General features: G+C 33.7%; 1 protein-coding gene across 2 annotated transcripts in view; it reads right to left on the reverse strand.

Annotated features, from left to right (window-relative positions):
• Positions 1-25,306, reverse strand: part of LOC150095959 (sentrin-specific protease 6-like) — a 452,901-nt gene that overhangs the window by 210,771 nt on the left and 216,824 nt on the right. For both annotated transcript variants that reach the window (XM_090408975.1, XM_090408976.1), the window contains 2 exons: positions 21,379-21,555; positions 6,557-6,705 (listed from right to left, as the gene is read on the reverse strand). In XM_090408975.1, coding sequence (XP_090265101.1) covers positions 6,557-6,705; positions 21,379-21,555 — 326 coding nt within the window. The remainder of the gene's footprint in view (positions 1-6,556; positions 6,706-21,378; positions 21,556-25,306) is intronic.

A 25,306-nucleotide genomic window follows, 5' to 3' on the forward strand; every position in this document is an offset into this window, starting at 1 on the left:
TAACACTGTAGTGATTACAGAATTAGGTCAAGTTGTTAGACATATACTGCTGGTTTGGAGGTGTCTTTTATATATATAAGTGTGTGTGTGTGTGTGTGTGTGTGTGTGTGTGCGTGCGTGTGAAATGAGCCTCTACAGCTTCAGCTGAATCCATCAAGCAAATTGGCCCAAAAGAGTACATGTAATTTACAGCCATTGCAGACAAATCTAGATATTGATACTGGTGATATGATAGGGACAGGTTTATAAGAAACCAACTTATTTAGCTGTGACATGCTATTGAGTCTAACACAAAAGAGAGAAGATGACACAAACAGCAGTAATCTCTCTGGGTAGGATAACAGAGGTGAGAAAACTGAAGACAGTTTCATGGTGCTATATCAAATGATTAACACAACCATTCCAAAACAATAATTGATCTGTATATATGTCAACCTGCTTGGTCAAAGGGATAGTACTCTGCTTTCTAACCTACAGGATGCATATCCATGTTCTGCTCTGACATGTTTGTGAATGCATTTGATGACAGATGACCCTCCCTCCCTAATTAAAGACCAACACCTTGATACTGGAAGCTTGAAAAAGCACATTTGGTTTCTAGATTATCTAGTCTCCAGATGTCTAACACCCTTAGCCGACTCATCATCTTAAGAAAACTTCATCCACTGAATCCCTCTAAAGTGTATGCAATTGTTTTGGTTCCAAAACAGTATGTTCATTGTTATTATGTTTCAGGATAAACGAATGGTGTGCTCTATATCTACTTTTCATTTTCAAGATTTTATGTCATACACCTTTAGTCATGGTTGCATGACTGATAGATGATGCATAAACTGGATCCAGGATTGTTTTTGACTCTGATGTCTTATGGATTGTTCTTTGGCTTGAACAAGTTTAAAAGTTATAAGATATGAGTAGTGGAGTATCTCTGAAATATACCCTATGCTTGGTGTCGACTTTTTTTTTTTTTTTGGCTGCAAACTGAGTGTTCCATCTTAGTTTTGTATAGCATGGAAATAGAGATAATTTTGGAATTACAATCTTGCTGTCTGGAATATGAAATCTGTTAACATACATCACTGCTTCACTGATAGCCATTTGGTTGATTGCCTTGGCATTAATTTTGCATGGGAAAATGTATTCCAGTCAGATTGTTCAATTTTCCACACAGGAATCTATGAACAAGATTCTTCTGAGGACACAGTACAAAGCACAGAGAACTGTTTGCTTCTATATATGTTATTATTATTATGGGTATCTTCGTGGAGTCAGTAGACTCATCATGGGAGACCCAAACTATCAAAACAATATCTATCATACCTCTTCTTGAATTAATTTACAGATGCAGAACTCACAACTAAGTCAGGCAATGCATTCCACTCATTCACCACCCTCCAGGTGAAAAATCTAGTTCTCACACCTTTGTTAACCACACTTTTCCTTAGTTTCCAGGGATGACCTCTTGTTTTTCCATCACTATCATACAGCTGAAATATTTCCCCTGCATCAATCTTATAAAAACCTGTAATTTAAATATTTCTATCATATCCCCTCTTCTCCACCTATCAACCAACCTCTTCCAACAGTGAGAAGGAAACTTATTTAAAGCAATGTTTATGAAAAATCCCTTGGCATGTTTTAGCACAAAGATCTATGAAATGAAAAATGTGCAGAGTGTGCCATTATTGGCAAACTATATGCAGGTGTGAGGTCAGTGAATCATTTGTATATAGGAAGAACATGGTGGGTGAGGGAAAACATACGAAGCACCAAGATGTATAACATCTTCGTACTTTGTATGTAATATCTCGAGAGAAAACTGATCAACCAACTATAAAAGGTGAATGGTAAACATAAAACAATAGTATGCTAAAATGCCTTTGTATTAGGCTCTATCAAAAGCCCAAACAATTCTTAAATTAAGGCATTTTCATTTATCAATTTTGTGTTGTTTAGTGCAACATGATTGCCAGAACATAGGCATTTCAACAGGAAACTGATCTGTGAAAGGTTTTGCACATGATGTGCAATTCTGTCTTTCAAATCTGCCAGGCAAAGAACATTGCTCCAGTACACCATGATTCTGAAGTAATCCCAAAGTCAAAAGTCACGAGGGTTAAGGTCTGGTGAACATTAAGGCCATTTCAGAGAAAATGAACAACTGATTACTCTATCCTCTGAAATGTTGATGCAATAATTGTTGTGCCTGCAGGTGCTACCTGGAAGGGGGGGGGGGGGGGGGGCTCCATCTTGCATCAACACTGCTGTGTAACCTCTTTGCTGCAGATGCTTGATAATAATAATAATTATACGAGCACCTCCATGGAATCCAAAGACTCATCATGGGAGACCCAATCTATCCACATAATCTATCATACCTCTCTCCTTGAACCCATTAACAGACAAAGCACTCACAACTGATTCTGGTAACCTATTCCACTTATTCACAACTCTCCAAGCAAAAAATCTAGTCCTCACACCCCTTCTACTAACCACACCTTTATTCAACTTCTAGAGATGCCCCCCCCCCCCCCCCCTGTTCTGGTCCCTCTAGCCAAGAGCTGAAACATTTCCCCTGCACCTATCCTATAAAACCCTTTAAGCAACTTTAATGTTTCTATCACATCTCCTCTTTTTCTCCTATCAACCAACTTCTGCAATCCACCACCTTCAATTTATCCTCACAGGGAACATTCCACACGCCAAGCACCATCTTGGTCACTTGCCTCTGAATCCTCTCCACTACTTCATCCCCAAGAAACCCAGGGGACCAGACTTGAGCACAGTAATCCAGATGAGGGCATATCAAGGTCTTATAAAAAGGAATGACAACTTCATTATCTCTATTTGTTAATGCGTTCTTCAATAGCTATGTAATCTTATGGGATACCTTAGCAATATATCCTCTAAACTTTAACTCTCTGTCTACCACCATCCCTAAATCTCTACCTTCATCTATTTCCTGGAGTACAGTGCCATCAATGTGATACACGGCTTGTAATTCATTTATCCCAAAATGTATAAACTTTACATTTCTTAACATTAAACTGACACCCTATTTAAATCATCCTGCAAATTCTCCACATCACCTTGATTAACTCTACCCAATTTTGCATCTTCAATCTACAACTGAATATTTCCTTTCAGGTTATTTCCTATATCATTTATGTACAAATTAAACAGCAATGGTCCCAGCACTGAATCTTGTGACACACCACTACTCCCCTGTTTTCACCTTGATTTTGCCCCTCGACATACCACTTTTTGAGATCTGTCTAGCAGCCACCCTCATCCCCATTTGTTCTAATTTGCATTAACAGAGTTCCATGTGGTATGTAGGGCTCCATAATGCTGCTCAGCATGTCCTGACAACACACAGTCACGACAGTGCAAGGTTGCAGGTCCGGTGCGATGAAATTTCTTTGAAGAAAACAGCCTAATAACGAACATGGCCATAAATCTTATCCATAATGTGACCTTTAATGAACATAAGGGAACATGTCGAAATATACGGGGATCAGATGCGCCAGTTTTGCATGTTTACTGTTTCACAAACATGAAAACTCACTTCATTACTCCATAGAATATTCCAAAAAACAATCCTCGTTCACCTGATTGCATGCCAGAAATGTCAATGCAAACATTTCCCAGTTGCTGGCATCTCCCGTTTGCAACTCTTGGCTGTGGCTGAATTTACATGGGTAGCACTGCATGAACTTGTAGCATTCTCATTGACTGCTCAACAACTGCAGCTGCAACATCTTAAGTCATTTGCAGAATTTCAGATTTATACTCTCTTCCTGGTTGGACTGTCAAACTGATTAGTCTCTTCAAGTCAAGAAACCATGTGTTGTACTGTATTTCGTATCACTGGGCTTTAGCAAGAGAGAGAGCAAAAACTCTTGTTCAGTAGTGTGTGTGTGTGTGTGTGTGTACTTATAGAGTGGTGATGCAACTTTTTTCCCCATTTTTTATAGAAACACTTCACAAGCAAAGCATGTTCAGAGAAAGCGAGAGCCATTGCACAAGTTGAATTTGTTGAGATTTCGGGTTGATTCCAAGAACAATCCTTCATATTTATATTTGCTACGGTGTAGTAAAGTGGCTTTCTTCCAGCGTATTAGTGCACTAAATACTCACCACAGAATACGCTGTAAGAAAGCCACTTTACTACATTGCAGCAAATATAAATATGAAAGATTGTTTAAATTATACATATTTGGTCATAAAATACTTAAAAACGAGACTTTTGTGATTATGAGACCATAGGTACTTTATTAATACATATATTAGTATAAACCCACCTACTAGTTTGGCTAGGGACTGTCCAGCTTTGTCAAGGCTGAACGGTACACATAAAAAATATGAGAGAATACAGAAATGTTGCTGTTAGGCAGTTAAGTTTGAAACTATGCGTGACAATGCGTGAAGCTTCAGTCAGTATCACAGATGAGTGTTGTATGCGTTGTATGAAAGATTGTTCTTGGAATCAGCCTCAACTCTAAAAAACTCCCCAAATCTCAAAAAATTTGGATGCATGAGACTGTCCCAAATTTGGGAAGCTTGCATCCTTGGAACATCAGCCCAACAACCAAGACAACCCAATTTAGCCTGCAATGGTGGCATCTTTAGGACTCTATGAACAATGCCAGGTGCCTTCTTCAGCTTCATTTGCTCGTTGTTAGTGCCTGCATGCACATATCATAGTTTTATTGTCAAAATATAGGACAGTATTGATTAAAGTTTTTTAATTAATATTTTAGTATACGTTGTCATTTCCTGAAAAATTTAAAGTCAGATTCACGATACATTAATGAAAAAGTACCATATTTGACCTAGAGCTCTTTTCACGTAGTCCTATTTATGGTACTAATGGCGATATAGTTTATTTCAACCATGCATGTGTAGGATTAAGAAAAAGAGTGGCTAATTTTCCTTTAGCTGCTTCTTTAATATTTTTTTTTCATTTTTTTTTTAATATTATAGAACATGGATTTGAACTCAAATCATTCCATTCAAATGGCACTATCATTCTTCCAAATACTCTCAAAGGCACTCACTGTGAAAAGTGAATCAGCACGGGGGGGGGGACAACTTCCCGAATTACTTAAAAAGTATGTGTTATAGTTACCATAACTTCTAGTTTAGTACCTGCATAAATGGCATTGGCAATTTTGAAATAAACAGCTGAGTGAAAATCCCACAGTACACTGAAATTCTAACATTAGCAATTAGTGAATTTTCCTATCAATGCTATGTTTACAAATTATAACATAAAAATTGTGCATTGACACATTTATCACTGATATCTGCATGTTTTGGAACTATTTTAAATTGCTCTATCTAGATAAGTGATTCTCAACCATTCAGCATAATGCTCCTATTTTTGAAGTATTCTTTCCAAAAGATCTTGTGATCTTTGCCATATTTTAATAATAATAGATAACCACAGAAATTTTTACTCTTTAAAAATTACAGTAATTATGAAACAGAAAAACAACAGCAACAGATATCTGAGACATTAAAATACTATTGAAAATAGATTTGGAACTGATAGTGAAGATGGAATTTTCTCAAGTAGGCCTTGAGTCTACAGTTTACTTAATAGGCATAAAAGGATAAAGACCTACCTGTTTTATTATAGTTTTCTTCTCTGGCTGAATTCTTTAGTTGTATTAGAAGAAAAAGGGAAGGAACTGTTATGGAAGAGAAGAGGTCTCGACTTGTTAGAAGTGAAATGGCAGGTATACAGAAAGGGTATAATTTCACTACTCAACATAACAATCAAAATTGAGCAAGAAGCAAAAGGGGGTAATGGGTTTAATGCCATGTATAGCATTAGTTTGAGAATATTTAGGAAATACTGCTGGTTTAAAAAAAAAAAAAAAAAAAAAGGAAGAAATTGATGGGAGGATTATATTTTCATAAATGCATACATATTTTGTCACATTTTAAGTAATCAACAGTGACACTCGGGAAGCTACTCTAAAAATCAGTTTCTCTGTAGCTCCCTAAATGTATTCTGGTCTTACAAGAACCTTCTAATAACAAAATAATTAAAAGATATTTTAATTAAAAACTATCAACATATTTTTGGCTGATTTCACTACTCAACTCGGAATCAATCTGCCTAATCTGAGCTGGTCTGGTTGTTTGAGTGGTCAGCATACCTGCTCTCCAACCAAGAGGTGGCAGGTTTGAATCCCAATGCGGATGTTTGTAATTGTCTTACCTTGTGTACAGACTTTGATATGGCACGATATGACCTTTGCTGTCCTTGCATCATTAAAACCATAAATCATCATCATCTGTCTAACCTGAATCATGGCTTTCATTTCCTGGTGCCAACATTTTCCATAAAGACTTAAAAGCATTTGGATGTTACACTCTTGTTCTAGGTCACAATCCAAAAGTTTCACCAGTGAGTTTCTGAAACAGTATACCTGCATACAAGTGTAAAAGGAATATCTGGAGTTATTTAGGCAAGGAAAAAGAATATTTTCAATGGTGATGGTGGGGTAACAATCATTATAAAGAATTTTCATTTAATTATTACCTGATTTGGTGTTGATCGCACCAATATTTCATTTGCAGTTTTCTGATCAATTTCTTTTAAGAACTGTCTCGGAAATACTTTTCGAAAAAAAGTACGATGATCATCTGTAATACCCTCTGGAAGGAGAGCTATTCTCTTCTGAGTTTCATCTAAAAAAATGTAATTTTATAAATAAAATCATTTATTTATAAAATAAATAAACAAAACTAAAAATGAAGATAAAGAATAAAAAAAAAAAAACTACAATTTTAAAAAGTTAATAAACTAAAAACCTGTAAATGCATAAGTCAACATCACAAATGATGGGAGCTTGCTGGGGGAAGAGGTCTATGGAATAATAATGCATGAAGAGGAGTTTGGTTTAAGAGTAAGAAAAAGGAAGTAATTTATGTGATTTAGCTGCCACGAGGAAGAGATCAGATAGTCTTGTGTTTACTGTATACTGGTTGGTTGGTTTTTATTGATGAAGATTAAGAGCAAAGTAATTTGGTTTCATTTTTTTGGAAATTGGTAATGGTGATTGCTTCAATATCAGGGGTGTATTTCAATTGTACTTCATGTAATGATATTTCATGCAATTGTATGTTGATTGATATTGCTAATTTTTTTTTGTCTGTATGTTTTCAAAATTTTAGGTTTCATAATTTTAAAATATAAAGTTATAGTCCATTCTATTCAGATTCCTTGTTTGCTATTTATATTCATGTTTCATTTTCAGTTGTTCAATGTATGTATTTAAATTCACATAACTGAGCTTCATTCTCATTTTTTTCTCAAATTGTATAATTGAACTTATCTAGTTCAGCTCCAAATATCTTGCCATCTCTACCTTCTGAACCTGCACTACCAGGTATGTTCTTTTGAACTACCCTTAATATAATCTAAATTTTATATAAATGTAAACTTGCTTTTGGTGAGTGCAGATGTGTGATTTGTCCATACAGTTGTATGCATTTATCAATAATAATTGATAAATTCATTCATCACAATACAAAAATCACTTTAACCAGGACACAACCAAGTGCTCCTTGAGATGGTCCAAAGAGAAGGAAATCACAGTACAAGATTAAGGTCATGTGGCAGGAGGGCCAGAACCTCCTAGTTGTGGTTATGCTGCCACAGATGTACAATATGATGTAGCAGTGTGATTTCTGAATGAATGATGCTTTGCATCTCTTTGCTCACTTTAATGCATCTATATCTGATTCAGACATTTACACACCAAATTACACTCCAGCAGACATACTTCGAAGCTTGAGTTGCTACTCAACTTGGACATATCTCCTGTAATTCGAAATGGCAAATGCATTACATGATTATTAGAAACACACATTAATAATTTATTAATGTAGATATTTTGGCCTGAATCTAACATACTATTATCAGTGCAGAAACAAATCCACAAGACGGAACACAAAAAACAATGGATTGTTATTTCCTTTCCCAAATAAGAGCCATGTACTAGAGCAATACCATACAACAGATGGTAAATAAACTAAGCTTAAAAAAAAATAAAATATAAAAATTAAATTAAATAACAGGAAAATTCATTTTTGTGCCCATGTGTTTCTATTAATCTTTTACTGTGTCACGTGCCATTAAAAACTTGTTTTAATAAAATACATTACAGCAAATCCAAACTTGTTACTCTAACATATCTGTTCCACGTACCCATAAAAACTTCAATTTTTGCTGGTACAGTAACTAATGCAAAAGCTGGATTCCATGTCTCTAAATATATAAGGTCCTCTTTATAGTCATCCTACTTGACACTGATAGTGCAGCCATACAATGACTATGATACCATCACATAACTGTATGAGGAAACAGACAATGAAGATAATGATATTCTTTCTTTACCTATAAACTTCAGGTTTTACTACTCAATTGCGAGTATTAAAATACACTATGCCCTCAATTGTGAGAAAAAAAGTATAAACAAATCGATACATAATTTTGAAAGGGCCAAATACAGAAAACTTTTTGCTTTTCTGTATTTGGCCCACTTTTCATAAATCCAGATGGTAATATTGCAATCTCACTCACAGACCTCCTTGTATAGTTCTTCTCCAACTCCTGCATATACAACCATGGCAATAACTTCCCACAATACTGAGAAAAGGTTATTATGCCTTCTATAACTATCTCCTGTAGTTAAAGAAATCAAATAAATACAGAATAGCTGAGTCAATAAGTCTTCAAGTGTTGATGTATCCCACTAAATGTGTTGAAGTCACATGATGACACAAGGAAAGGAGTGAATATTTATTCAAAAAGCCACATATTTTGACCTGAAAATTACAAGCCATCATCAGGGACAAATGGTAGTTGAATACAAAGTAGAACATGAGCTAACATTTACCACCGATGATGGCTTGCAATTTTCAGGGCAAAATATATAGTTTTTGAATAAATATCATTTGCTCCGTGTGAATTGAAGAATGACACATCTGTACTCCTAAATCAGTGGTTCTTAACTGGTGTTCCCCGGAACACCTGTGTTCTGCGAACTGCTAAGAAGTGTTCCGCCGGTGGTGTAAGATGTCACATGACACAGTTCTGAGTGTAATTGGCTACTCTGATCCTAACAACTGAAGACTGCTTTGCACGTTGATTTCTACACCAATAGAATATCATTCATAGATCATGTGTTTGCAGAAGGGACAGGGAGGAGCATCTCTTTTACAGTCATTCAGTGATGTGTGTTTGGTTTGTGTGTTGTGTAACATTGTAATAGCACACAGTCCATGTTTAATGTGGATTTGGTTTGCAGGTTGTCTAACATCATAGTAGCACATAAAGGATAAATTTACCATTAAAAACGAAAACGTGATTCTGAGGCAAGTACAACTGGAAGTAGTAGTAATGACGTTGCTGCAAATACGTCTCATACAGAAGAAGCATTATACGTAGTAAAATAAGAAAAATAAATAGACAATATTTGGATGAATATTTAAGTTGTGGTTTTACAGGGACCAGTGAGGAAGAATGTCCTACTCCCCAGTGTCTTGTATGTGAGGAAAAACTATACAATAGTGCAATGGTTCCTGCTAAGTTGAAACGCCAATCTTGCTTCAAAAACTAAAGATTATTTCAAGAGATTGTTGGACATGCAAGTTGAACAAATAAAATATTTTGAAAAGACTTAAAATTTCCGATATGGCACAACTCGCATCATATAAGGTAGCTGAATTAATTGCTGTAAAATTAAAACTGCATACTATAGCAGAGTTTCTTATTTTACCAGCATGTTGTGCAATAGTAAACATTATGTTTGGCGACGAAGCAAAACAGGCTATTAAGAAAATTCCTCATTTGGCCGATACAATAAAAAATAAAATTAAAGATATGTCAGATGATATTGAGAAAACAGTTACCTATAAACTTCCTAAACAACATTTTGTTTTACAAATTGGCGAATTCACTGACATTAGCGATAAAGCTCATATACTAAGATTCGTTCATTAATGAAAATGAGATAGTGAATCAATTTCTATGCTGCAGAGAACTTACCGAACATACAACAGGACAAGAAATTTTCAACTCTATTATGTCATATTTAGAAAATTTTAAAATTTCATGGGAACTGTGTGTAGGAATTTGTATGGACGGTGCTCCATCGATGGTGGGCTCTATTAAAGGATTTATTACCCTTGCAAAAAAATAAACCCAAATATTATATCTATGCACTGTTTTTTGCACAGAGAATCCCTAGTTTCAAAAACATTACTGGCAATGTTAAAACCTGTACTAGACCAAGTTGTAAATATGGTAAATTACATCAAGTCAAGACCTTTAAAAAGCACACCTTTTTTAAAAAAAACTTTGCATATCTATGGAAGCCAAGTACAAATCTTTGCTTTTGCACACTGAAATAAGATCGTTATTCAGGGGATGAAGTGCTATTCTGAATTTTAGAACTTAAGAATGAATTATTGACCTTTTTTTTCAAAATGAAGGTACAGATACTTTTGTAAAATGTTTTCAAAATGATATTTGGTGCACTAAAATGGCATACTTAGTCGATATTTTAAATTATTGAAATCGAGTTAATCCAAGGAAAAAATGAAAATATTTTGACATCCACTCAAAAATTGTCAGCTTTTCAGAAAAAAAAAATCTCTGGAAAAACTGCATATCAGAAAAAAAAATACAGTAGATATGTTTCCTTCATTTCATTTAACAATATTGGAAGAAAAGATTTCAAGTTACTTTCCTACCTTAAATACACACAATTATGACTGGATACAAAATCCATTTGGCATAGTTAATACATCGAGTTGTGAATTTTCATTACAAGAACTCTTGAGGAATTTTGGATTTTTGTCCAAGCCGAATACCCAGCTCTCTCCATAAGGGCACTGAAAATTTTGTTACAGTTTTCAACATCATATTTGTGTGAGCTCGGTTTCTCTATATTAACCAATATAAAAATTAAAAAGTGTAAAAGAATTACTAATATGGACAAAGAGATGAGGGTAGCTATATCACATATTAGACCTGATATTGCTGAAACCTGCAAAAGCAGACAAGCGCAAGTATCACATTAAAATAAGTTCCATTTTTATAAAAGGAAAGTCCATGCATATTTTTATTATTAGTTTTATGACCCTAATGCTTTTGGAGTTTCCCAAATTTTTCTGATAATCAACAGTGTTCCATGAGTTCGAAAAGGTTAAGAACCACTGTCCTAAATGAATACCTATACAATTTTTTTACTCCTCAATCATTTCTACTTGTCTATCATCCACCAAACAGCATGGAAACAAGGTTTTTTTTTTGTGTGTGTGTGTGTCACTCCCATGAAAGGTTGCAAATTTAAAACATATTGCCAGCAAAGGTTGGTCGACTAGTAGAGCCTCTGCTGCTAATGGCTCACGCAAAAAGTTAAGAAAGTTTGAGTGAGATTAGTAGTTGGAAGGGGTGTCAATCGTTCGATGCTATTGGCACACTCTCCTTCGATGAGTCTTTTGACTCCCTGGAGGTGTCACACAATAATAATAATAATAGTACTGTACTGTGGGAAGGCTAAGGATTTTATAATTTTATTTAGTTTTTAAATTTATTTATTACACAAGCCAGAGACCAAACACTGAACTTCAAGCCATTTTAGGCCTCCAATAAATGAGATAGTGGTCTCATCTATCTATCCCAATGGCTTTAACAGGCCTTTAAGGCCCACAATCTTCCAAGCATGCTTGGATTTCGTAACCGAAATACGAGGATAGAATGGTCACTCCTATGCCTCAAGGTATTCTTGGCTGTATCCCTGTGTGACTTAAGGACAATCACAAACATCCATGCCAGATGGCAAGATTCAAACCCACAGTCTATTGGGTGAAAAGCAGGTATGTTAGCCACTTGGCTAACCACCAGCCAGCAAGCTTTCTTTTCTTGATGTCTGCAAAGCTATGGATTGATTTCAGATAGGTCAGAAACATAGAACACTCTTCATTTGTATAGTGCACAGTTATTCAAAAATCTCTTTCTCAAAACTAATGCCTTAAATTATGATATCTATGCCACTCTAACAGGACATGGTTAATCTTGAATTTCAATGCCATCAAAATACAGCCTTGCCTTATTTCCTACAAGAAATCCTCCCCTTTTACTACCACTACCTTTTGATAATATCCTCTCCAAACTAGATTTCTTTTCTTGGGAAACTCTAACTTTTAGTTTTTTTCTTGCACAAATGTATCACAGCCATCCACAGCCTCCAGAAAACTAGACCCCCCCCCCCCCCCCAAAAAAAAAAACAACAACAACAATACTTACTTATACAACTGTTACCCAACTTAAAATACTGCTTATTCACACATTTAGGATGGTGTACCTAAAAACAGTAATGCTATCCAGAATCCTGTTTAGGATTCTGGATAGCATTACCATTCTTCTGAAAAATTAATCTAATCACTTTATTACAGTTATAGCATTTCTGTGTTATGCATTTCCGACAAGTATTTTTATTATTTTCACAGGCAGTGAACTGATCATTATTCCTCCACTTTCCTCTAACAACATAAAAATAAAAGCAATGCTAGTTAACATGTGTAACCAGTTTATTTCAAAATTATTGACCCAACTTCTTCTTTCCTATCATCTACTTCTGTTCTTTGCAACATCTTTTCATATGCTATCTTTCCCAGAGGCTACAACCTCCAACTACATAAAAAATACAAAAGATTTCTAGGTTCCCCTTTGATGTGCATTAAATTCTGCATGGGATAATATACACACACACAAATATATGAGCACATCAATGTCATGTGAGTGCAAGTTTTAAAATTCAGATATCTCACAAATTAAAAATGAATTTGAGATAATAATAAGGCATTTTAGAAAAGTAGCTAGTGAAATGTATCTTCTGTATGTTACAAGCAAACATACTGAGATATCATTTTTGTCTAACTACTGAAGTCTTGATTAGATATAAAATAACTTTATTTAAATTAGTGTTGTATATCTAGATAAACGTTGTTTAAAAAATGTTATGTTGTCAATTATAAGAGAAGCAAAAATCACCTATATATATTATCAGAAGTGATTAAATGACTTTATCTCAGTGCATAAACCTTATGAAACAAAAAAATGTTATAAATTCTGGTTGTTTCATTGCAAAATTATAGTAATAAATTTCCCTCCACTATGAAAAGTACTTTTATTATTGCTTCTAGCACAGAATTGAAGGTAGTAATGGCAGCATACCAGAGTGGACTGGAACAAAGTTGCTCAATTGCATTTCTGAGTATGCACAGGGAAAGGAACAAAGGGGAAAACTGTGGAGTTTTTGTCTTCAATACATGAAGTCTCGATAGAAATTAAAAATGGAGGAGAGAGAAGATATCCTTTAAAAGAAAGATAAGTGAACTTATTGTAGTCACTGATCCATATAGGATTTAACTCAGCTAAAACTGAAAGAAACTGATTTCTAGTTCATATAGAAATGAGCCCAGTAAAGTTTGTTAGTTTATGATTCTCAGTCTGATAAGTGTTTTTTAACAGTTGATGTAGTTTATTTCTTCAGAGGCTTTCATGTAGAAGGCAAAGTTATTCTGAAGTGATAAAACTATTGATAAGGTTTTAATTGGTTTATTCAGTGGAGTTGTTTGTTGCTACTTTTATCATCATCATGTTATTATTATTTGGTCATCAGCAAAAAGGAGAGAGTTTAAGTTAAACACAGTAAAAGAAAGTTTAATACCTTGCTGGAAATTTTTATTCCATTTTATTCATTTAAATAAATATTAAAAAGAGTTTCTGAAAGGGGGCATCCCTGTCGGACTCTTTGGGTTCTCTCTCTCGGATATGATAGTTCATTATTTAATCTTATTTGAATTTGATTATTTTCAAATATACTTATGATAGCTTTAAGAATATTATATGGTATTCGTCTTTCTTTTAAATAAAATACTTCTTTGAATTTTATCAAATAAAATGAAATGAAGAAATAGAAACAGAATAGCTTAATAGAAAAACTATACTAAATAGGGTAATCAGGGTAGTCAGAGTAGTCAAGGTATGTAATCAGGAATTCTGCTGATATGCAGTACTTGCAGAATGATTTGAATAGGCTTTGTGGGCATGAGAAAATGGATGTCAGTAAATGTAAAGTCATTCACTTTGGCGTGATTAGATATCCAATGTCAAATTATATTGGTGGGATTAGGCTAGAAACTGATAAGGCTAGGGATCTCGGAGTGTTAATAGATAGGAAGTTGAAGTTCAGGGGTGGCCATGTGGCCCTGAAAATACTCAATCTGCTCTTGGAGCACAATACAGAAATTTTGCATTATCAAGTTTTTGACATAATGAAATAACATTTCTGAAAATACTCAATCTACAATCCTGATATCATTTTTAACACTCTCTTTTGTAGTTTCTCCAATATATCAGAATCACAACTCAAAAGATAATTGCAATGCTGAAATGAATGTTCACATGTAAAGATAAGGCTGTTATTTTGCCTCTTTACAAGGCCTTGATAAGACCTATTGTATACAGGTCTGGTCTCTTGTTTCCATTGTGATTCTGATATATTGTAGAGAGAGTACAAAGAAAAATATTAAAAATGATATCAGGAGTGGAATACTGATTATGAAGACAGATTGAGAATTTGTAGACTGCAGACACTAGCAAACAGGAGAAAGAGGGGGAGATATGATTGAGACTTACAAACTTCTGAAAGGGTCATAGGATTTCAACTGATGAAAATTTCAATTTATGGATGATGGGGAAAGGACGAGAGGGGATCCTTGGAAGCTGATAATAAAGGCACTAAGAAGGGGTGAGGGCTAGATTTTTCTCTCAGAGGGTGGTGCGTGATTGGAATGGATTGCCCTTGGATGTTGTGAGTGCCAGCAGTGTGAATGAATTCAAGTATGATAGTTGGTGTGTGTAGTACGTGGCCTCCCTCGATGAGTCTGACTCCTTGGAGGTCTCTCTTAATAATAATAATAATATTAATAAATACAGTGGCAAATGAAAGCATATGACCAAAAAAATTCAATAAAAAGAAAAAAAAGTGAAGATATGGGACAATACAATCAAAGAAATAATCAAAATGAAAAATGAAGCATATTAGAAATGGTTAAGCAGTAAAAGATTAGAAGATGAAATACAATCTAAAAGAATAAGAGCCACAGCTCAATCAGAAAAAGACAGATAATCATGGAACAAATTTGTTTCTAACAAATGTTTGCATAAATCATGTGTTTATAACATAATTTATATAAAATAAGACCAAATGTATATAACAGGGGTGGCCAGAGTTTTTGCAGCAAGAGCCCTAGTTACCTACCAGAAATTGTTAAGAGCCACATCCCAAAGGTCTATGTCAGTCATATACGTACACATATAAATACAATATCATTTATAAGGTATAAGGGGAAAAAAATTTTTTTAAACATATTTATTATTACATATTTTTTTTACATGTATTTAAATTTTTTTATTTACTCTTTACTAGTAGAAGGTTTATGGATTTCTAAGTTAGCAACTAATTTTTGATAATTTGGTTTGTAATTAGTAATTGAACTTCTTATTAATTCTTTCAAATGTTGGTTTGTTAATTGAGAATGATACTTGGATTTTACAAATTTCATCATTGAGTACAGTGATTCAACATCATACATCGATCCAAAAATTGATACTAAACAATATGCTGCATTTTTTAAATGGCTGTACTTGTACTTTATGGTAGGTACACATTTCCAAAATTCATTGATTGAATTTACTGATTTATGTAACATTTTAAGACCTTCGTCTTCTTGCATTTCTATTAACTCCATTTCTCCTGATGCTATTCCAGGAAGTAAGCTTTTTAAAAGCAGGAAACCGTTGTTAATTACATCAATTTCAAATGGATTTAATAGAAATGTGATAAATGGTTTTAATTCTTGTAAGTCTACAAATCGTTCTTCAGAAACAGGTTGCTTAATTTGGCTCGATAGTTACTGATGGCTGTAGGAAGAATATCACATCCTGAAGTCGCTTTTTTCAAATGTGGAAAATGACTGAATGTCTTTTCACTTATATTTTTTTGAAAAAGTAATTTTTTTTTAAATTAAAAATGCTCCGACTCAATTCTGAAATATTCTTGTCCTTGCCTTGCATCGACACATTGAAATATTGTAAATGTTCCATTATATCAGTAAAAAACATTAAGTACTGGATCCATTCATTGTTTTTTACTTGTGGATATGATTGCTTTTTTATATCTAGGAATTCGATAATAGGTTCCAATAAACCTACAAATTTGGAAAGACTTTTAATGGGATTATATCGATCAAGTGCATATAATAAACAACTATGTTATACCAACTAAGGCTGTTGGCATCTTCAGGGTACATAACTGATGTAAGGCACTAAAAAGTTTACTGAAGTTGATATTGAGACGAAAACTTGCGATGCAATTTTTCATAATGACGTTTTAAATTCCCTACTTTGAAATTGCTCACTGTTGAACTACAGATGAGGCAAAAAGCTTTACCATTTTTCTCAATAAAAGCATAGTCTTCTTCCCATTCTTCCTTAAAATTTCTATGTTCGTCGATATACTTTTGCTTCTGTTTATTTTCAAGAGAAATGCTGCAAAATATTCTATAATAAAATTTTAAAAATAAAATATTAATATTTAAATCATTTGGAATTAAATTATTACCTTTTTATTAATATAAGAAGTATAAAGTTCAGTGATGTATCTTTATAAATTTTCTGACAAGGTAATATAAAATAACTACATTGCTAAACAGCATATGAATAGCAAATTTCATCAAGTCGCTCAAAAACACTGACCAATCGAGCAGCAAAATACAGCTTATTAGGGATGGCAAACAAACATCGATGATTTATAGAGAAAAACATAGATTTTTTTCCCCTTTTTTTTTTTGGCTTTGCCTCGAGTTTTTTAAATTATTATCATCATTCAGAAAAACTTTATTAGGTGATTGCCCCATGTCTGCTAGAAAATTAAGAAAAATTATAAATATTTTTTATTTGTTAGTTGAGTCGCAATAAAACTTAAGAGCCACATGTGGCTCGCGAGCCGCAGTTTGGCCACCGTGAGTATATAATATTTTGAAATGTTTAAGTACATATACTAAAGAAAGCATAAAATTAAACACTGAACTGAAATTTAAATTTCTATACAGAATTCTGGGCAGATAAATATTTTAAAAAAAGATAACTGGCAAACACTCAACCCTTTCAGGACCAATGAAGTAATACAAACTATTAGGTATCTATTTAACATAAAACATCATCATGCAGGAAAAAATCGTAGGTTTTATAGAATTTCATGGGAAACATGTGTCCCAATGGACGTAAAGGGTCGCAAATAAATTAAAAATTTTATGTGGGGACACATGCCCCATGGTCCTGAAAAAATGAAAAGGAAATAATTAAAAAAGAATTAGAAATCAGCCTGAAAGAAACTAGAAATGGAAAAATCACTTAGAGAAGATAAGTTAGGTTCAGATATATGCAGGAATAAGGTTGAAAGAAAGACTCTTAAATAACAAACTAATAAAATATTCTGGAAGCTTTAATTTAGAAATATAAAATGGATTTAGAAAAGGATGACCATGACTTGGCCTTTTGCCTAAAATTAATAACAAAGAAAAGACGAGAATACAATTTAGAAACACAAATTACATTTATTGACTTTGAAAACGCAACTTTTATAGAAAGTGAAATTATTAGTGTCTTGGCTGAAGACAAGATATGTCTTTTCAGTGTTCTGTTCTGTGATTTTAAAATGACGAATTTGAGAGCAGTTTTGTATTAGTCTTTCGCCTGTGTGAATTCAAGAAAGAATGAATTTCTGTAGGAAGCAAGAAACTGAAATCCCAAAGGATAATTGTTCAAAAAGGATAATACCTGTTAGCTTCAATGAAAATTGAAGGGAAACTGTGAAGCTAAAGTTTTATAACATTGTTTGGAGTTATATCCTGAAGAATAGATGAACACTTGCATAGTTAATTGTTGATTTGATGTATATATTTGTGTTCTTTTTAGTTTGAATTTAACCACTCAAAATGTAAGGGAGTAAATAAAAATATATACCCTGACCTCCCCACATACACACCTCTGAGTATTCCAATATGCTTCACTGTAAACAACTGATATATTCCATGATATTAGGTTCATCTCTTGTAGGCAGCTCATAGACAAACTGTCTCCAGTCACAACAATGACATTCACTGCATGTTTTCTGTGAAGAAAGGCAGCAATTTTCATAAATCAAGCTGCTAGTATGGCTAATTATGGCATACTAGCAGCTTGATTTCAATGAACTGTTATATAATGAATCTATATTGATGCATCATATAACCTAAAATATAACATTTTTATAAAAATCATATCATATATGTAATATCCAAGCGAGGATATTAAATTGCAAGGATGGCTGGGAACCATCTAATATCTAATAAATTGGTGTGTGCATGTAAAAACGAAAAATCAATTTTTCGCTGAAATGTTCTCCTGATAAATATTCAACAAATCGTCAACAAGTCAAGATATACCCTGTTTCGAGAATTTGCAAGAACTTTTTAAATTTTATTCATATTTCCCGATAATGCAGAATTTCTGTATTGTGCTACAAGAGCAGATTGAGTATTTTCAGAAACGTTATTTCATAATGTCAAAAATTTTTCTTTGAATTTTTCTATCAAATAAATCAAAACTGTCTTTTCTTTGCCTAATAATGCTAGTTAACAATAAACTGGTTCTTGCCTTTGATTTGAACTGTATAGTGATTTATTCCACAGAACATTAAAATAACATGTATTCATTTTTATGTATTTATGTTATTTTAATGTTCTGTGGAACATTGTTATCAAAAGCATGCTGTTTTGGAAGCATATATTTTTACTACTCAACATCTAAGGTACGACAAGTGGCAGTCACTTTCAAGTGTTTTTATGATGAGAGCATGTTTGTAAGATCTTAATTGCAAACATACTCTCATTTCAAGAACATGAATTTTTTTTTTCTTTTACTTCTTTCTTTTCAATAAGTCAGATCCAACATACTAACCTTTCAGCAGAGAGTAAGAATTAAATATTCCACTTAATGCACTTTTGGAAGTGTAACTATTGTCAAACATTGTGTAAGTCATTACCGTGATCAGTTCCAACCTTTTCTGAAGTCACACCAGTGGATGCTAGACACAGAGATATTTCGATGCACTAGATAAATGACATTATGTGCATTGTAATGATATATAGTGATAAATTTTTCACTAGTTCTGAAGGCAAATTATACTTAAATTATATTCTAGTTTTCATCCTTGATCCACATACAAGAGCTGTATGTAAAATATCTTCATGACTAGACTAGTTGTATACAGAGGAAGTAGACCTCACATTAAATTGACCCATAATGCATATATACTTAGCATATTTATGCACATTCTTTCATGTTTACATTTCTAATGAGTTTAGGCACATGGTCCTCAGCAAGCACTGTTAAATTTTTCTTAACCAAGTTAAAAAAAAAAAAAAATGACTTGGCATATTTTATCTCTAGAGAAGACTACTTAAACTTTTTCTGATATTTCATTATATTTAGCACAAATTGTTACATCATCAGTTTCCTGATGAGTATTCTCAAGGGGGCGTTCAGGTTACTATGACAGCACTATATGAACCATATGATTAAGTTTACATTATTATTAATCTCTTATCAACAATTTTCCTCCAAATCAATCGATTACTTGTGAGCACTCCAATATTGTCAAAATCTAACATTTCATGCTTCTAAGACACTTCTGACTGAATCAATCCACCTAGATCTTGGTCTTCCTCTGAGCATCTTGGCATCAAACACCTGTTTTGCTAACCTTTCCTCACCTATTCCATTCAAGCCTGATGAAACATTCTTGAATGCTAATAATGTCAAGTTCCTTTCTAATACTTCATTTTTAATATGATTCTGCCATAGATGCCACTTCACTACCCTAATTTTTTTCAGAACCCTCTTTGATTTCTCTCTTATTCCATATCAATTTATTCAGCTGGCTACCCAACATACCAGCTTTGCTTACTTTGTCTATTTCCAGATTTAACTTGCCATTTTTCACTAAAAATTGTGCTAAATAGCTGAAATATTTTACTTGTTCTATATGCTCTGCATTCAGAATGTAGCTGAACTTTTCTATGCTCCTGCCCATTTTTATAGTTTGGTCTATTTTATTGCTGATTTTCATTCCAATTTTGTTACAACTGTTATTTAATTTAGTTAAAGCACTCCTGAAGACTTGCACTAGATGTGTTTAAGAGTTCAACATCATCTGCATAAAACTAAGATGCTAAGTTTGACATCTTCAATTCTAATATCGGGGCTAATGCTAGTTTCTTTCTTTCATAATGTGATCCATATAAAATGAAGATAATGTGCATCCTTGTCTTACTCCTGATTTTATATCAAACTATCTCCTACACTGCCTTCAATTCTAACTGCTGACTGAAAACTTACTCTGTATAATGTTCCATTCACCCCATATAATTCTAGTGTTTTACAAAACTATTGTACAAATTCTTCTCATATTTCTTCCCAAGATTTCTCAACTATTTGTCTTAAAATGAAAATCTGATCTTGACAAAATCTATCTGACCAGAATCCAGCTTGTTCTTCTCCAAGATTCTCTTCCACATTGTTCCTCGCACTCTTTTTATGTATGCTTGAATAAATCTTACCTCGAACACAGAGAAATTTTTCTGTAATTCTCACGTTCAGCTTTATTTGCTTTTTTATAGATGGTACTATGAAAGCTCTACTCCAATCATTGGCACTTCGACCACCTGACCAGGCCCTCTGAATTATGCAGTGTAGACACTGAAAACGTTTATACCTCCATACTTAAATTGCCAAAATAAAGGATAGTTGTTTAAAAAATGCAATCAATGCCCTTCAAGTCCCATTTCAAATGGACTGCTCATATCTGTTTGCAGCATTCTAATAAATGCTTAAAAACACATGATAATCTCCTCTACCACTGCTTTCTAATTTTGGTGACACATTAAACAGTTATTCAACACCAGCTCTCATTTCTTTGTTTCAATTACTGCATTTAATTATGCTTTGAAATAGAAGTGAAGGGGATGAATGAACCATTTATTCTCATATATGTACCTACCTTCTTATATATTTCTGAAAGAGTACAATTTACAGGTCTTCAAATCCAAAGATATTGTTTCTCATCTTTCCACTCATCAAAAAAAACTCATATGTAGCTCTTTATCAATTTGTTTTACAAAGAGCAAACCAACTATATCAATCTACCAACATCCAAACTTTATAAAAGAATGGAAACTTACCTGCACTGCCAGGATCATAGTACTGACCATCTCGTTTGGTCATTCGTAATCGGCTGCGAATCATACCACCACATCCAGGAGTAGTATATATGAACATTATTGGCAGACATCTACCAAAGTGACCAAACGTAACAATAATGTCTGGTGGCTTCAGAGTTAATTTCACCAATTCTGAAGCTAAAAGAGCAAAAACAAATATTAAGCTAAAATAACTAAATATATTTATTTATTCAGTGTGTAGATGCGCACACGCACACACACACACACACACACACACAACAGTTTAATATATTATCAATCCTTTCCCATGAAATTTTTTTATCCAAATTAGTCTTCTATAATAGCTTTATGTATCAAATGTGTTTGTGTATGCATTTATTTCATGTCTTTAGGAAATAAATGTATCAATTATCAGACACAAATATTCACAAGAATAATAATTTTATCATTGCAAATATTTCAGCCAGAAATTAACAGGAGCCATAATAAGTGTATTAGCATAATCACAAGGTCAAGCTAGAACAAAGAAAGTTAATCGCATTTACAGATTGAGCAATGTGCTGAAAGGCCACCATATGGATGGTTACAAATTAAAATGAGATTGCAATTAAAGTGAAAACTAAAATTTAAATCATTTTGAAATGCAATAAAATAGCAAAATTTAGATAAATAAAATGATTCAATGATAGAGACATTGTCTGCAAGTACAGAAAAATCAGAACTCCATGGTGGACACAGTAAGTTAAAGAGGCAGTGAAGGAAAAGAAGAAAGCATATCAAAAATTCCTGGCAAATAACTCAGCTTGTGCTCTTAGAGAATACAGCGACAAATGTAAGAAAGCTAAACCTTGTGTAAAACTAGCTAAACAAAAGTCATGGGAGAACTTTGGCAAGAACATAGAAAATAAATATCCAGAAGGTGGCAAAATATTCTTGAGGTTGTTGAAGAAACTTAGGAATGGAGGAAGGCGTGATGTAAAAGGAATTAGAGATGATAAAGGTGACATGAAAACAGGAGAAAAAGATATCCTTGAAGTATGGAGTAATTACTTCGAAAAATTGCTAAATGAAACAAGCAGTGATAGCACAGTGGTAAAAAACACTCAACAGGCATACAATTTGGAATACATATCCATACTTGAAGTAGAAAAAGCCATCAAAGTCTTGAAATGTGGAAAGGCAGCAGGAGTAGATGATATTCGACCAGAAATGCTTAAGTATAGTGGTATAAAAGTCTTACAGTGGCTGCACTGCATAGTTCAGAAGGCCTGGACAGAGGGACGAATTCCTGATGATTGGAGTAGAGCTCTCATAGTACCCATATATGAAAAGGGAAACAAAACTAAATGTGAGAATTACAGAGGTATTTCCCAACTGAGTATTCCTGGTAAGATTTATGATAGTATACTTGAGAAACGATTGAGAAGAATTGTGGAAGAAAAGCTTGGTGAAGAACAAACTAGATTCAGGCCAAATACAGGCTGTCAGGATCAGATCTTCACTTTACGACAAATAGTTGAAAAATCATGGGAATATAACAAAGATCTGTATTTAAGTTTTGTAGATCTGGAAAAAGCATATGACAAGGTGCCAAGAGAGAAAAAACTATTCAAAATGCTACAGTTATATGGTGGCATGGGGCATTATATCAAGCATTGCTTGATATAATGCCCCATTGCCACCATACATATATCAACAGAAATATATATGGTAGCAATGCCACCAGATAGATATCAACAGAAAAGTTGTAAATCAGCAGTTAGGATTGAAGGAAGTACAGGAAGGTGGTTTACATGTTAAATATGGTGCAAGACAAGGATACACATTATCCCCTCTGTTATTCAATATCTATATGGATCATATTATGAAGGAAAGTGGTATTAAACCTGATATCAAAATTGGAGATGTTAATGTCAGCTCTTTGCTTTATGCAAGGGGTGGGGAAACCCCGCAGGCTAAATTTCGCCCGCGAGTCTATTTCAATTCACCCCTTTGCTGATGTACTCGTATGTACATGTAAATAAAATTTTATAATAATTTAAATTTATTTAAATTTACATAATTAAATATACAAAATCAAAAATAACTATATTACATAAAATATGATCCTCATACGTCTGGCAACCATCAAATCGAGACCAGCCATTAAAATAAAAAGAAATCAGAAACAAAGGCCATTAATTTGATAAAAAGTAAAGGGTTGAACAATAGGGAATTCAAAGAATTTTTGCAAGATCTTGAAGCAGCATATGGGGACTTATTGTACCATTGTGAAGTTAGGTGGCTAAGTAGAGCTCAAGCGATGTTATGAACTTAAAGACAAAGTGAAAATTTTCTTGGACATTAAAGGTGTCCCCATTAAAGAATTGGAGGATGAAAAGTTTCAAACTGATTTAGCATTCTTAGTAGGCATAACTAGTCATTTGAATAATCTAAATTTGAAATTACAAGGCCCCAATCAGCTAATGACCTCTTTGCTCACTCATATCAAGAGCTTTGAATAGATGCATCAATTATTTCTTCAATTGTAATTAAAAGATACCATATCAGATGAGAATGTTGCACATTTACTTATTGAAATATATATTGCACACTACATACACTATATATAAAAGTTAAAATTTGCTAGTCGCCCGTAAAAGTTTTTAAATTAGCAATTTTCGCCCTTGATACTAAAAAGGTTCCCCACTAATGCTTTATGCAGCCAATGTTATACTTCTAAATAAATCTGCTACAAGTCTGCAAGATTCTCTGACTATATTGAATAACTGTTGTAATAGATATGGTATGAAGGTCAGCAATAAAAAGACAAAGACAATGAAAATAGGCAGAACCATTGAAAATGTCAACTGAATTGTGAATTGAGAACCTATGGAACAAGTAAAACATTTCAGCTACTTAGGCACGATTTTTAGTGAAGATAGTAAATTAAATATGGAGATAGACAACAGAATCAACAAAGCTGGTATGGTAGGAAGTCAATTGAATAAATTCATATGGAATAAGAGAGAAATTAGTCAGAACACTAAATTAGCTGTATACAAGACAGTGTTCAAACCAGTTTTAACTTATGGATCTGAGAGCTGGGTCAGAAGTAAAACACTTTACCAAAGACTGCAGATATGAGTCATGAGAAAGATTAGAGGCGTGAACAGATGGCATCAATGGAAATATCATATTAAAAATGAGGATATTAGGAAAAAACTTGATATTGTCAGCATCCAGGAATGTTTAGCTTTACTAATCTCAGGTGGTATGGTCACTTAAACATAATGGGCTAGGAAAGGTTAGCAAAACAAGTGTTCTCTGCCAGGTTGGCAGGAAAACGACCCAGGGGAAGACCAAGATATAGATGGATTGATATAGTACAAAGTGCCTTAGACGATAGAAATATAAGAAATGATAATGTTGGAGTCTTGACAAGTAACCAACTGATTTGGAGGAAAATTGTAGATAGGAAGTAATCAATGATGTAAATTTTTCATGTAGTACTATCATATCCTGAACACCACTTGAGGGTACATGGCAGGAATTTGATGATGATGATATATAAAGAGACAAGGAGTGATGAGAGCTTGGTCCCATTTACTACGAGTTGCCTCAGTTCTGAAGATACTTCAGGTGCAAACTTTGTTTCCCTACACTTGGGTAAAGGATTAAACTAAATTTATTATAATCCACCTATATCTTGATCTGCCTTGGGTCATTTTCCTGCCAACAGAGAACATTTGTTTTGCTAACCTTTCCTAGCCCATTATGTTTAAGTGACCATACCACCTGAGATTAGCAAAGCTAAACATTCCTGGATGCCGACAATATCAAGTTTTTTCCTAATATCCTCATTTTTAATATGATATTTCCATTGATGCCATCTATTCAGGCCTCTAATCTTTCTCAGGACTCTCATATCTGCAGTCTCTAGTCTTTG

This window comes from Typopeltis vanoorti, chromosome 19 (assembly GCF_054136105.1).
Source record: "Typopeltis vanoorti isolate ZY-2024b chromosome 19, IOZ_Tvanoo_1.0, whole genome shotgun sequence".
Taxonomy (NCBI): Eukaryota; Metazoa; Arthropoda; class Arachnida; order Uropygi; family Thelyphonidae; genus Typopeltis; species Typopeltis vanoorti.